General features: G+C 48.2%; 1 protein-coding gene across 6 annotated transcripts in view; it reads left to right on the top strand.

Moving 5' to 3' along the window:
- RPS6KA2 (ribosomal protein S6 kinase A2) overlaps positions 1-14,892 on the top strand; it is a 455,964-nt gene that overhangs the window by 413,724 nt on the left and 27,348 nt on the right. For all 6 annotated transcript variants that reach the window (XM_063813668.1, XM_016956614.4, XM_054686484.2 and 3 more), the window contains 2 exons: positions 11-141; positions 2,532-2,657. In XM_063813668.1, the coding sequence (XP_063669738.1) occupies positions 11-141; positions 2,532-2,657 (257 nt within the window). The remainder of the gene's footprint in view (positions 1-10; positions 142-2,531; positions 2,658-14,892) is intronic.

Here is a 14,892-nt window from a genome sequence, read left to right as displayed (position 1 = left end):
TCACCTACAGACTCTCCTGGTGTCCCCCCGAGTGCAAACGCTCATCACCTGTTTAGAGGATTCAGCTTTGTGGCCTCAAGCCTGATCCAGGAGCCCTCACAGCAAGATCTGCACAAAGTCCCAGTTCACCCAATCGTGCAGGTAACTGTGTTTGCCTGCAGTGGGTTGGGGGTAAGAGGGCACTTGGATGATGGGTGACTCTGGTGTTCCCTGTGGCCTCAGTCACCCGGGGGTTGGGTGCTTAGGATGGGTGGACTTTAATCACCAATTCTTCTTCCCTCACACTTCCCATTGTTCTGAGTGTCTGCCATGGTGGTCCCTCGTGGTGGTCCCCATGATGATCTCACGTGGTGCTCCTTCATGGTGGTTCCTGTGATGGTCTCACATTGTGGGCCCCCATGGTGGTCTCCAGTGGTGGTCCCTGTGACGGTCCCCATGGATACTCCCATGGTGGCCTCCTGTGGTGGTCCCCATGGTGGTGTCCTGTGGTGGTCCCCATGGTGTTCCCTGGGGTGGTCCCCTGTGGTGGTCTCCATGATGGTCTCCCAGGGTGGTCCCTGGGGTGGTCCCTGTGGTTGTCTCCCATGGATATTCCCCATGGTGGCCTCTTGTGTTGGTCCTCATGGTGGTCCCTTGGGTGGTCCCCTGTGGTGGTCCCCATGGTATTCCCTGGGGTGGTCCCTCTGGTGGTCCCCATGGTGGTCTCCCAGGGTGGTCCCTGGGGTGGTAGCCATGGTGGTCCTCATGGTGGTTCCTGTGGTGGTCCCCATGGTGGTCCCTGTGGTGATCTCCTGTGGTGGTCCCTGTCGTGGTCCCCATGCTGGTGCCTAGGGTGGCCTCCCATGGTGGTCCCTGTGGTGGTCCCCCTGGTGGTCCCTATGGTGGTCCCCATGGTGGTCCCCTGGTGGTACCCGTGATGGTCTCCTATGGTGGTCCCTGTGGTGGTTCCCATGGTGGTTCCTGTGGTGGTCCCTAGGGTAGCCTCCCATGGTGATCCCTGTTGTGGTGGTCCCCGTGGTGGTCTCCCTGGTGGTCCCTGTGGTGGTTCCCATGGTGGTCCCTGTGTTGGTCTCCATGGTGGTCCCCATGGTGGTTCCCCGGTGGTACCTGTGATGGTCTCCTACGGTGGTCCCTGTGGTGGTTCCCATGGTGGCTCCTGTGGTGGTCCCTTAGGTGACATCCATGGTGGTTCCCATGGCGGTCCCTGTGGTGGTCTCCATGGTGGTCCCTGTAGTGGTTCCCTTGGTGGTCCCTGTGGTAGTATCTCATGGTGGTTCCCATGGTGGTCCTCGTGGTTGTCCCATGGTGGTCCCTGTAGTGTTTCCAATGGTGATCTCCCTGGTGGTCCCCATGGTGGTTCCCATGGTGGTCCTCATGGTGGTTCCCATGGCGGTCCCTGTGGTGGTCTCCATGGTGGTCCCTGTAGTGGTTCCTGTGGTGGTCCCTGTGGTAGTCTGTCATGGTGGTTCCCATGGTGGTCCTCATGGTTGTCCCATGGTGGTCCCCGTGGTGGTTCCCATGGTGGTCCTCGTGGTTGTCCCGTGGTGGTCCCCGTGGTGGTTCCCATGGTGGTCCCCGTGGTGGTTCCCATGGTGGTCCCTGTAATGGTCTCCATGGTGGTATTCCATGGTGTTCTGAGCCCTTGCTCCTACCCTACTTGGCATTCGTCTTAAAGAGGGAAGGTAAAGCCCTGGGAAGAATGTCACCATGGTGTCTATGGCCAGAGACTGGAGCATCTTCACTGTGTGGAGCCCAGCCAGGACCCTAGGGCAGCAGTTTAATTTGTGGGCATCATTTTCCCATGATGAAATGGAATCTTTGGGAGGTCTTTGGAAGGTGGTATTTTTATAAGGAGTTTCCCACCTAATAAATGTAACCAGAATACAGAGAATTCTAAGGGATTAAACTTAATTCTAATTATGATTAAACTTATTTAAGAATGAAATCCGGGTAAGTTGAATGGCATTGGATTTCCATCCTATTTCCTTCCCTGTGGCCTTTGGAGAAATACAGGTGTGTAAAGTGGACGTTGTCATGACAGTGCAGGCTGCCATGGTGGCTTTCTGTCTTAGTTAAGAGCGGGTGGGTGGGGCTGCTGCATGCAGGTCAGAGCAGGCTGTGACTTGGACACCATGGAGTCAGATTTCCGATGAGATGTTTCCATCCAGAGTCTTGCTCTGCACGCAGGCATTGGAGCCACACACCCAGCAGCTGCCAGCACTTCCTTTTCACTTTCACATTCTCCTGCTCTCAGATCTTTGCGAGAAACATACCAGCCAGTGGACACAGAACGGCCTGGTGTCTCAAAGTTAAGAGTCATAGCCCAAGGAATCAGAGAAGTTGGCATTTAGGTCAAGAACATCACTAAGTAGCTCTGCAGCCTTGGGCAGGGGGACCCACGAGCTCCCAGGCTTCCACACACTGAGTTCACAGTCGGCGCCTCTCTTTGCCCCACATTCTGTGTGCGTGTAGCTGCACCGTCCCCTCGTGTGAGGGTTCCGACAACTCTTCTTCTCTTGGTCCCTCTGCAGCAGTTACACGGGAACAACATCCACTTCACCGATGGCTACGAGATCAAGGAGGACATCGGGGTGGGCTCCTACTCAGTGTGCAAGCGATGTGTGCATAAAGCCACGGACACCGAGTATGCCGTGAAGGTAAGGCAGGCCTGCTGAGTGAGCAGGGCGCTGTGTGAGTGCAGCATGTGGGAGCATGTACAGCACATGGGAGCACGGAGCATAGGAGCACAGCATATGTGCTCACGTGCTCAGCTGTGCAGTGACTCCAGCAGGGACACCTGAGCCTGAGTGAACATTCTCTCCATTTGCCATTTTCCAAGCTCTGATATGATGGAGTTCAGTTTGCTTTGATATGAGGTCACCCATTAAAAGGTAGTTTTGCAAATCATGAATATTTTCAGTCATATGCACCACGCAGGGACTGAGCACCTTTTGTAGCTTGGTGTATGACATACACCAAGAGCAAAAGTTTTGGGCCCCCAGTATTTTGAGAAAACAGAGTTGGGGGACAGGTATAGAATTTGGCAAGGAAAGGAAGGAAAGAAAAAAGGGAGGAAGAAAATACTCAAAGAAATAAATAAGCTTGTATTACTTACAACAAACTTTGGCAAAGAGCTAATGGTTTTACTCCCAACAGTCAAGAACAGTATAGAGAAACAATTCTTTATAACCCAATTTGGCAATCTCTACATAGTAACTTTAGCTTCTGTAATTGTTGCTGCTTAAATATTTGATCTGGGAATCCAGAATACCAGTTTCTAGAGATTTTTGGTTAGTAAAATGTGGATTAAAGGTAAAGCTTCCTGCTAAAATCAGAATGAAATTTATGTTAAAAAAAAGATACATTGTACATCCTCTCCAAAAGACAGCAAGAGACACTTGAAACTCTGCCCCTTTCCAGTGGAGCCGAACCCCAGGCTGTCGCAGAGCGAGGTCCCAGCCTGTGTTGCCATCATGACCAGGACCCTCCCGGCTTATTCCCAGACACGTCTGTAGCACACGGTGCTACGCTTGCCCTTCAAAGAACATCTGCCCAGCCAGCAAGTCGTGTAAAAAGAGTAATTTTCATCAACTGTGATTCTCCTACACTCTGAAGAGATTGTTCAAAATAATGACAACGTTGACATGACCCAGTTCCATCCTCATTTGTCCAGAGCTCCACTGACATTTTGTGAAAACAGGTATTTCAAAAGGGTAGATCCTCAAGCATGGCCTGGGATCCTCAAGCATATTCACTGGGAACGTCTACCATGTTTCTTGCACTGGGAAAACGCTTTGCTGTCACAGAAGACGCCAGCCGAAAAAAAATCTCAGGTCCCTTGATTTTGTTTGGGTCAAGAATTTATGGATTATTGACAAATTTATCTTGAATTTCTCAAACAAAAAAAGAAAGTTTAAATATGGAGAAATAATCAATTTGTGATTTGCTCTGATACCATCTCTGTGTTTAGTCTGCCCAGACTCTTGAACACATCCAGGAAGGGTGAATGGAAGGAAATAGATCATGATTTACAGTTCCTGGAACTGTAATTGGGTGGAGACTGCAGCGAGGGTTACTCTCATGGTAGAATGTCCACCCGTGGTGTGAAGAACAGGAGAAAACCAAGTTTTGTTATGAAGTGGTTGCCTCTGCAGCCTGGGGCGTGTAGGCTTCATGCGTTTCTAGGATTTGGATTGTTGAGATTGGTTTGTCCTGCTCCTCCATCCCATTGGGAGAGTATTTTAAAGGAGCACTTAGACGGGCGCCTACCATCTGCATACCCAGGTGCCATTCCTGTGTCCAGATGTTCCAGTGGTGAAGAGCAGACCTGTATTCTGCCTTAGACAAGAGAATTTCATTTGTACTTTGAAACGTATTTCACATGTGCTTCATAAGCCTACATAGGCTCCTTGGAATTTTTTTCTGCCTGAGTCATTGCTCACAGGATTTCTTTAGACTGTTTATCAGGTGACAGACAGCAATCCCAGCAACAATCACTGCTTCCCAGTGAGCTCAAAGAAACAAGCCTATGGTTTGGTCAGCCCAGCAGCCGCGGTGCCCTTCCAGAAACAGCCTGCGGATCAGCCCCCATTTTGTGCCTCTGCAAGTAAATCCCCCAGTGACGAGGTGATGGTGTGTTTTCTCCTAATATTCCCATATCCAGCTCTTATATGGACACTGTCTGAATTCAGCTTTGTTACACAGCTTAAACTCAGTCCGTCAGTCCTCAAAGATCTTGTTGAGGTCAAACTCTGTGGAATTTCAGCAACAGCTCTCGGGGAGAGAAGCCAGGCACTGTGGCTCTGGCCGATGGTAGAAGAAAGAGCCCGGTCTTCCTGTTTCTCTTTCACAAACCCTGAAGTTCCCTGGACAAAGTTGGCCAGCAGACATGGCAGGGATTTCCCTTGTCCCTTCTGAGACTACAGTGGGTAATAATGTGTAGTCTGGAAGATGCATAAATTAACCAAGCACGGGAAGGTGCAGCCCCATGAACGGCCCAGGACTTTTTAGAGAGATGTGGCTCATGGTCCAGAAGGCTCCTGTGACCAGAGCCACTTCAGAAGCACGTTTCAGCCGGTCAAGGGAGCGGTGACAACAAGTTCAATTATCTGCAGGTAGACACGGTTGTTTGGATTTCCTTCCAAGATGGACGAATTGGCATTTCTGTGCAACGAGCTTGTTATTTAGAATGGGTCCACTTGTTACCAAAACTGCTTTGACCCAGTGCAGAGCACTGTGCGGTTTTGTTTTCAGCATTTCCAGGTGGAATGTAGTTGAAATACTTTTGGCCTTTGTCTGTATCTGCTGACTTGTTCATGAGAAGCAGCATCCCCACCTATTGATGGACTAAGAAACAGCAAAGTTCGGTGACTTCTAACATGACCCAGAACTAAGCATGTGGCAGCTGATTATGTGATGTGTGAGTTGGATCTCAGCTCAGCAGATGTCCAGCCGAGATTGTCACTAGAATCCGGCTTTACCACTCCCGGTTGCCGCTTGAGCCGTATACAATCCCACCTACCCCTGGCTCATGGATAAAAACGGGGTCTGCTTCAGAAGCAGTCCCGTCACAGCCAGACAGGGCATCCTCCCATTCAATGGCAGGGATGACCCAGAAATGTCCCCACCGAGTAATGACAGAAAGAGAAATGCAGCAATCTTTAGTAAGCAATGAGGAGAGTGACCAGAATCGATGGATTCTGCCCAGGGCAGTCATATTCATTTGGGGTAACTGTGGCCCCCAGGGGACACTGGCAATGTCTGGAGACTTTCTGGTTTTTCCAGCTGGGACAGGGGCTCCTGGCATTGGTGAATACGGGTCAGGGAAGCTGGTTAGATCCTGTGGTGCACGGGACAGCCCCCACAACCTGCTGCCCCAACGAAAGGTTGAGAAGCCCAGCCTCAGCATCCTTCTGGGTGAGAGCAGGTCTCATGTAGATAAAGGCCAGGGGGCTGATATGTTGGAGATGGGGATGGAGTTTGTCTTCTTCATTGAGTTTCTGGTGAGTCCTTTAGCAACAGGATGATGACCGACCAACAGCTCAGTGTTCCCCACGTGCTGCAGGGCAGCCCCCCACCCCCACCCCACTGTGACCGGGCCGTGACTTAAAGTGCAGGTCCTTCTGAGAGGAGAGTGGGGCCAGCTCTTCACCTCTATGAAGGTCAGGTATGGAGGTTCATAGTGAGTATGGAATCATAGTACTTCTCACATTCTTAGAATATCATTATATTTTGCTTTAAGTTATTTCTGCATTTTTGCAGGTTTCTAATTTTGCCACCATAATTACCCTGAATAACGTAAACTACATTTAAGGTTCTACTGAAACCAGTTTACCTGAGTAAATCAAACGACAAGATTGTTCAATTTGCATTTATTTTCAGCTGCATTTTTAACTTGAGTCCCTGCTATATGCTGGGTACTGTGTCAAAGGTTGTGGGAAGTGACAGCTAGAATCGGTCCTAAAATTAGGACAAAATTAAGACCAATTCTAGCTATCGCAGTCTCCAACACAGTGCCCAGCTTAGAGCAGGGGCTCAATTCACGTGGGCTGAATGACAACCTGGATTCCCAGGCTTGTCCCTCCCTCTCGACTTTGGCAAACAACACTAGAACGTCCAAGATCCTTCACTGGGGCAGTCCAGCCTCGGGCGGGAAGACACTGACCCTCTTCCTTCTCACGCGCACGGCACTGTTTCAGGCTGGACTTGATGCAGCGCATTCTGCCGGTGCCCCCAGCCAGTGCTCTGATGGTTGAATGAGAAAAGCTATTATGTTCCCTCAGCGCTTCCTCTTCCTTTTATCAGACACGTTGTAGATGAACAGATGTGCCCTACTTTCTAATAACTACAAGCCATTTTATTGGGACAAAACAGCTAAGTAATCTAATGTAAAACTAAAGTCCGCCTTTGTTTTTATAACCAACCCAGGGAGACTAGTGGTGGGCGATGAAGTTGTATAGGGCTTCAAAATAGCATGACGGATGGCTGCATTGCTGTCTGCACATTAGGGCACCCTTCATTTAAAATAAGATTAAAACAGAAGTAACTATTAAGTGTTGGAGGTAATCGTGATCCAGGAGGATTAAAAGGAAGGGGAGAGGTGTATTTGAAAGAAAAAATAATATTCCTATTCCATCAAAGATGCTGTATTCACTTTATAAGAATTGAGAGAGAGAATTATTTGTTTTTATTTTATTCTTAGGACTTTGTTGCTTAACATAATTAGGTACATATTCTAGATAGTGCTGATTTGTATAAATGGAAGGATTCCTGGCATTATATTGGTGGGGGAATATGTAAATATATACAGTTGGCCCTTGAACAACACGGGGTTGAATTGTGAGGATCCACGTATGCAGATTTTTTTCAGTAAATATACTGGAAAATTTTTTAGAGATTTGTTACAATTTGAAGAAACTCACAGACAAACCACATAGCCTAGAAATATTTAAAAAGTTAAGAAAATGGTATGTCAGGATGCATAAAATATACATAGATGCTAGTCTATTTTATCATTTTCTACTATAAAATATACACAGATTTATTATAAAAACTTAAAATGTATCAAAATTTATGTGCTCAAGCATAGACCATACGTGGCGCCATTTGCAGTTGAGATAAATGTAAACAAACATAGATTCAGCATTAAATCATAGCTGCATCAAATTGACTGTGGCGAATACGGCACTACCGTAAGAATTTCACAGCAGCCTTCCATTGCTGCTGTAGTAAGCTCAGGTGTTGGAAGGATCCGCTTTAAACGTCCTGTGACACTCATCGTCTCCATGTGAGGAGTCTGTCTCTCCAGGGAATTGGGAATAGCAGTAAAAAATGGTATCTTGTGGTTCTCACATAATTTTCACCCTGTTTAGTGCAGTTCCATAAACCTTGAATAACACCATAGAACCACTAAGAAGTCCCGTGCCACTAGGGACGCTGTGAGTGCTCCCAAGAGGCAGAGAAAAGTCATCACATGACCAAAAAAAACAAAAGTTGAATTGCATGATACGTACCCCAGGTTGAGGTCTGCAGCTGTGAGTGCCCCCCTTTTCAGACAGACGATCCATCTTGTGAACAGATGGCATAAACTCACTATATTCATAAATACAGTCCCATACACTAAATGTATTTTCTCTTCCTTATGATTTGCTTAGTAACATTTTCTTTCCTCTAGATTGTATTATTACAGAATTGTATACTGTATTCTTAATACAGTATATAATTGTATAATTATTCTTAATACAGTATATAATTATACAAATACAAAATATGTGTTAATGGACCATTTATGTTACTGGTAAAGCTTTAAGTCAACAGTAGGACATGAGTTAGGTTTTGGCGAAGTCAAAAATTATATGTGGATTTTCAACTTCTTGAGGGGTTGGTACCTCTAACCCCCATGCTGTTCAAGGGTCAACTGTCTACACATGTCATAGCTAATTCACTACAGAAATGTTAGCTTGTGTCACTAGTATCTCCCCTTCTCATAAGCTTAATACACATACCTTGAGAGAGCTCTTGGCCATCTCTACTAATGACTGAAGTTTTTATTTATTATAGATGTCATAATAGGCATAAAACTACATTACATCATTCGAGTGCCAATTTTGGCACCTTGACCCTCTTTTGCAAAACACCAACGTCAGTACACATATGAAGAGGAAACTGCCCGAGAACTGAAGTTCCTGAGACCAGGAGCTGCAGGCGTTAGATAGAATATGGTGACGAGAGTTACGAGGATGACGAGAGTAAATACTTCATACTCAGTACGTGCCAAGCACTGCTATAAGCGCTCTGTATGTGTGAAGTCATTTAATCCTCACAGCATCCCACGGTGTAATTATTTTCATTATCCCCATGAGGGAACAGAAACTCAGAACGGTTCAACACATATGCGAGAAGTCGCAGCCGGTCAGTGAGAGAGCAGGTTCCCGTCCAAGCAGTCAGACCCCGAGTGCACACTCTCGACCCCTGTCCCGCAGACCCACTCGTCATAAGGCGGGGAGCCCCAGTGTTCTGTTTCAGCCAGATGCTCTATGCATCTCAGAGTACCCAAACCATGAAAGAATGAGGCAGTATTCAGAGCAGATGGGGCTGGGCAGTAAGGCTGGGCTTCAGAATAGCTGGAAAGCTCAAGTCATGGGACCTGCAAGAAAAATCCATTGTTTGATAAATAGCCAAAGTCCCTAGGTTGTAAGGGGAAGGTGTGCCAGGTACAAGTGGAGCTCTATGTAAAATCGCACCTGAGTCTCCTGGTCTTATGAGTCTGGGTGTACCCCAGTGAAAGGTCCTGCTGCCACCAAGTGGGCCATGGTTCAGCCGTGTAAGTGCTGAGTGGTAGCCGGACCGCTTCCTCTAACTTCACCTCCAAAGGCACAGCGCACCTGGTTCCTCCAGCACTCAGCTGCGAGGCCCCTAGCCAGGGCCCCGGCCCCCAGCAGCTGCTCCAGCTTCCTTCCCCACAGCATTCAGGATGGTCTGCGTTCATGTAGACCTTTGTTTTCAGTCTGTGCTCCGAGGTCACTGGCAGCACTAGCCCCAGCTCCTGTGGATCACAGCCTGCTCGTCCTCAGGGCAGCGCCTGGGCTTGTTGCAGAAGCTACATCTTGAAAGAGCCCATGGCCTAACGCTGGGCGCTGCAGTGAGCCGCACGGGGCCGGAGAAGGAGAGGACTCAGGGGAGCTTGCGTTCAAGTTCACTCCAGAGGATCCAGTGCCAGGTCCTGCAAAGAATTCTAAGCCATTGAGAAAGCAGTGGATGGTTTCACCATGGGGCTTCCCAGTATCACATGGGGCGTTAGCTGCACCCGTCCTGGGGAACAGAGGTGGCTGTGCAGCTGAGTCAAACCACTGTGGCCAAACCTGGGAAGAGAGAGGTCCAGGCCAGTCCTGTCTTTAGGGATCAAAATGCATTTTTCATAGAAATCATGTGAAAATTTGAAGCAAAGAGAAACAGCAGTTGAGAGTTGAGCTATGTGAAGGAGCAACACGAACCATCTCAAGAACAGCAGTGTGCAGAGACAGGCAGAGGCTGTAGATGCCTTCACAGCCACAGCGGAAACAGAGAAAGGAGCGTTCACAGGCACACAGGCCGGGACTAGGAGCAGTTACATAAAATAGAAAATAGAAAAGAAAGAAAGCAACATTTAGATGGACAAGGAAGGAGACTGGGCAGCTTTGGTAACAGATTGCATGACTGAGGAAAACGGTGGCATAAATTTCTCTTCCACCAGAAGAGAGAGACTCGAAGACGGGAAAATGACTGTATCGCCTGCCGGAACAGACGCTCTGTCCAGCCTGTGTCTCTGCACAGGCATTCTCTAATCAAAGAAGCTCCTCAGTGGAATTGGTTGGGCATTTGTATCTCCTCGAAACACACACTGGGAAGCTGCCTTTCTGGATGATTTAACCCTTTGCCCGTTTTCCCCAAGAATACTCACCGGCGGCACTTGCGGCTGCAGCGTTTGCCCCGAGATAACTTTGCCGCGAAATATCTCGCTTTTATTATTATTTTTGCACCGCTCTAGTATACCAACTTTGGAAACAAAGGACATCATTCTATCGATAGCATTCTGTTTTTAGTAGTGGCATTTCCATTTACAAAATATAGTCATAATCGATTGCTGATAATGTCAAATCCTAGAAAACGTAGCATTCCTGCATGGGATGTTAACTTCGTTCTCAAACAGTTGTTGGCCAAAGATTCATTTGATGAATCCAATTTTTCCAAAATAGACAATTCTGATGATTCAGATGATTCTGATATTAGTTCTGTTTAGAAATAACTCCAGTAACAGTTTTTAAATTTTATTTTCACATGGAAAATCAGATTTGTTTCAGCCTTAATGAACATGTTTATGTCAAATTAAATGAGCGCTGGCAGCGAGCGGCACTTTTGCTTTTTCGAAACGAGAAAGGCTTAATGTGATTGGCTTATGGTTTTGTTTCTCGTATGCTCAGCCCCTCCCAGCAGGCATGTGGCGGAGGACGGTCATCAGCAATAAGATGTAGCATGTGCCTTCTGCCCACTACCGGGTCCCCGAGCCCATCTCACAGGCTCCCACCCACCAGCCAAAACTTGGTTCTCAGCTCTCCCACTGCAAACTTCTCCCCAGTCTTTCAACACGGGCTAGTTTCCTATTGTTTAGGAATGCAACGCATTACCCCACATCTAGTGGCTTAAAACAACCTGAGCTTATTGTCTTCCAGCTCTGGATGTCAGAATTCTGAAATCTGTCTCACTGGGCTAAAGTCCAGTGTCCCCAAGGCTGGTTCCTTCCGCGGGCTCTGGGGGCTGAGAGTGGATACACAGCAGATGGTGGCCAGGCTGGGTGCCCAACAGAAGTCTGACCCACACCTGCAGCCAGCCCCTTTATCTACAATACATAGCTCGGGAGGCCAGCAGCTGTGTCAGGCTTGCAGGAAGCCAGATTGCTACCTCTAGTGACAGCCCAGGAAGCTGAACTATAAATTCTGTGACAGTCAGCCCCACATGGCCAGGACTTGATGAATGACTGACAGCTTCCTAAGTTCTGTCCCTGCTTCCAAGTCAGGACCAACCAGAGAACACAAATATGCACCCAAAGCCCACAGGATGCCCTGATTTTAGTTCCCCGCCTCCATCTTTTGCAGCCAGCAGCCCCCCTCACCCACATCATCTTCCCTATGGCACATTCCCCCTGCATGGGTTGTTCACTGTCTGTGTGCACGGCCCTGTGAGGGCATCCACTCCAGGGCAACAAAGGCTTTGCTTTTGCTGTAGTTCCAGCACCTCAACAAAGTCGGGCACATGGCAGGAGCTCACTCAATTTCAGCACACAATGAAGGGGCTCCTTATCTTCATTTAGCATAAATATTTGGTAGTGAAAGGCTAAGTGTTGATTAAAAGAAAAATATATGGCCGGGCATGGTGGCTCATGCCTGTAATCCCAGCACATTGAAAGGCCAAGGCAGTTGGATCACCTGAGGTCAGGAGTTCGAGACCAGCCTGGCCAACATGGTGAAGCCCCGTCTCTACTAAAAATACAAAAATTAGCCAGGCATGGTGGTGCGTGCCTGTAATCCGAGCTACTCAGGAGGCTGAGGCAGGAGAATCATCTGAACCTGGGAGGCAGAAGTTGCAGTGAGCCGAGATTGTGCCACTGCACTCCAGCCTGGGCGACAGAGAGAGACTCCATCTCAAATAATTAATTAATTAATTAATTAAAAATAAAGACAAGAAAAAATATGAATCAGGAGCTTTCCTTCAAATTCAAATTTTTAAAATCGGGGTTTATAATATAATTCTTCAACAGAGCACTTCGTGCCTTTGGAATCCATTTCTTTCTGCAGCAATCCCCTTGTTCAGGAAGCTGGTTACTTTTTTCATTCATTGAGAATTTTTTTTTTTTAATTGGACGCTTTTACTGCAACAGACGCAGGGCAAGGTGAGAACACAAACCTGCTCCAGGGAGCTCACAGCTTAGCCATTTAGGAATTGTGTCAATGACAGAACCAGAAACTATACCAAAAAGTGGAGTGCATCTCCGGAATCTGAAATTAAATGAGCTTTACAGTTGGTTTGGCTCTTTCTCTTGGCCTGTTGTATCTTCAAAGACATGGTACCAATATACGTGCCTGTTCACTGACTGTTCCACTTGTAAATTTCCCTTCAATTGTCTGAAAGCTCGTGCAGGAGAAGAAGACCGCACAAGCTCAGTGGGGCTGGGTTTTCCTAGAAAGAAGCACATGAGTTAAGATGCAGCTACTCTCCCTTTTCGGTAGCAAATTTTTGTTGTTATGGTATTGAAAGTACCTTAGTTTGCTTTAGCAACAGAATCTGATAAGAAATAAAGTGAGATCCTTAGAACTGTGCACGAATACGTGTCACCCAGCTGTTAACTGTAGTGACGCAGCGTGACCACACAGGCCTGAAGCGCGGGCCAGCCTTCCTGAGGAGGCTCCAGTCTGTACTCACGTGAGACCGTTGAAAAGAACGTGGTGTTTCTGTGCCCATCTTCACACTGTGTGTGTAATTTGCCAACCAAAAAAAGAAACGGAATTAAGACAGATGTTTGGCATGAATAGAGCTTATTTTTAGAAGGAGAACTGATGAGCTTGGAAATTTTAACTTTTTCTACCAGGATAAAACAGGAGTTCTTTCTCTCTGTCATTAGTTTAAATTAATTTTACAGGAGAAGGTGTCTGTTAAATTTTACAAATAATTACATGCTCTCCTACTTTTGTGTCGAATACGATACTGATCCTTTCGGCAAGTCAAGGGAAAAGGCCTGCCTAGTGGGAGTGTTCTGCAAGCCTGTGAGCTCATGCCACTGCCCGCGTAGTTACTGCCTCAAAGCCATCTAGTCAGGTTGCTGAGTGCCTCGGGAGACGGTGGAGAGAGACTGATGGAGAGAGACAAGAAAGACAGGGAAGGTAGAGAAACGCAAAGACCAGAAAGGTGTATCGAGAGCGGTGAAGTCTCCTGTTGCTGCCTTTGGCCAGCAGGAATGGCAGTGTTTGTTTGGCACATGGCCGCATGTGTCCCAGCTCAGGAAGATCATGGTGGTGTGCCATCCATGTTGAACCCAGAATTGCTTCGTGGATATTCAGACACCTTGACTCAGCATCTCTAAGGAAGGTGGAAATATTCAGCCTGCTCGGTGGCAACACCATGGAAAGTTTATCTACCGGCTGTGGTGGGTGGCCAACCCCTGGAGAATGCCTTTCTCTGGAGGTTGTAGGAGTCCTTTCTAACCAGCTGTTGCCAGATGAGAAAAAGAAAGCTGAGCGAGCTTGTCCCCCGCCCCACGACACCACTCCTACTCCGTGGCGCGTCAGTATTATTTGAGCATCAGCCTGGAGGGGAGGCCTTGTTCATCACCACGCTTGCTGAGAAGGCCTCCCTGTTTTGTTGCATAATAAAGATTATAAAACAATATTATTCTCAGAATGAGGAACGCCATCCACCAGAGCTTGCTCTAATAAGAGTGAGACCAACACGGTCAACCCCAAGAAACCGACCCCATAGAGAAGAAGTGCGCTGGCAGGCACTTGGGGCCCACTCCCTGGTGCTCCTAAACAGTGCGTCCAAACCCTGGCTGCCCGCAGCAGATCCAGGTCATGTACTCCAGGACTGTAGCCACACCTCACTGCCCACTCCTGGGTTAGCACTCTCCAGCCTTACCTTGCTCAAATAGCTCACCCTCCATGCAAAAATAAAAACAAAAGCAAAAAAAAAAATTTTTTTTTTCAGAAAAAGTTACAGGGAAAAGCAGCCAGCACTTCCTGACAGCATCCGGGACGGAAACGCTGGGTCAGAACTGCCTTGCCACTTCGTCTCAGAGCCTTGTCTGCACAGGCTTGATTTGGATTAATTCTCCCGGGTCAGGGGAAGGCAGGAGCCCAGGAGGGTCATGTGAGAACCTATTCCCGCCATGACTCCCTTCCAGGACGTGCCCTATAATCCCAGCTACTCGGGAGGCTGAGGCAGGAGAGACCCCAGTCTGTGGGACTTCCCTTCCAGGACGGGGAGCGCCATTTCCCATGCAAACCCACCCTCCTCGCTGCCCTGTGCCTCAGAGGCTGGGAGGCCAGGAGGCAAGGAAGCCAGGAGGCTGACTGTTAGGGACCACTTCCATGCCTCTGGCTCCTGGGCACTTCTGCTAGTGCGAGACAGACACCACAGGACAAGGGTGGGAAGAGAAGTGTCGGGCCGAGGCCTTTCTGCCCACAGCCCCTGTCGGGGCACACCTTCCCACCCTGTGCAGCCCCTTCTGGTCCTGTGACTCACCCTCCCCACCCCGTGCAGCCCCTTCTGGTCCCGTGACTCACCCTGCGCAGCTCTCTGGCATTGGGTCCCGGGACTGCCCCCAAGGCATTACACTGTGCCTTGCTGGCCGGCCAGTGACCCTCC

The sequence above is a fragment of the Pan troglodytes genome, chromosome 5 (genome assembly GCF_028858775.2).
Source record: "Pan troglodytes isolate AG18354 chromosome 5, NHGRI_mPanTro3-v2.0_pri, whole genome shotgun sequence".
Taxonomy (NCBI): domain Eukaryota; kingdom Metazoa; phylum Chordata; class Mammalia; order Primates; family Hominidae; genus Pan; species Pan troglodytes.
This window is presented reverse-complemented; position numbering and strand designations above follow the sequence as displayed.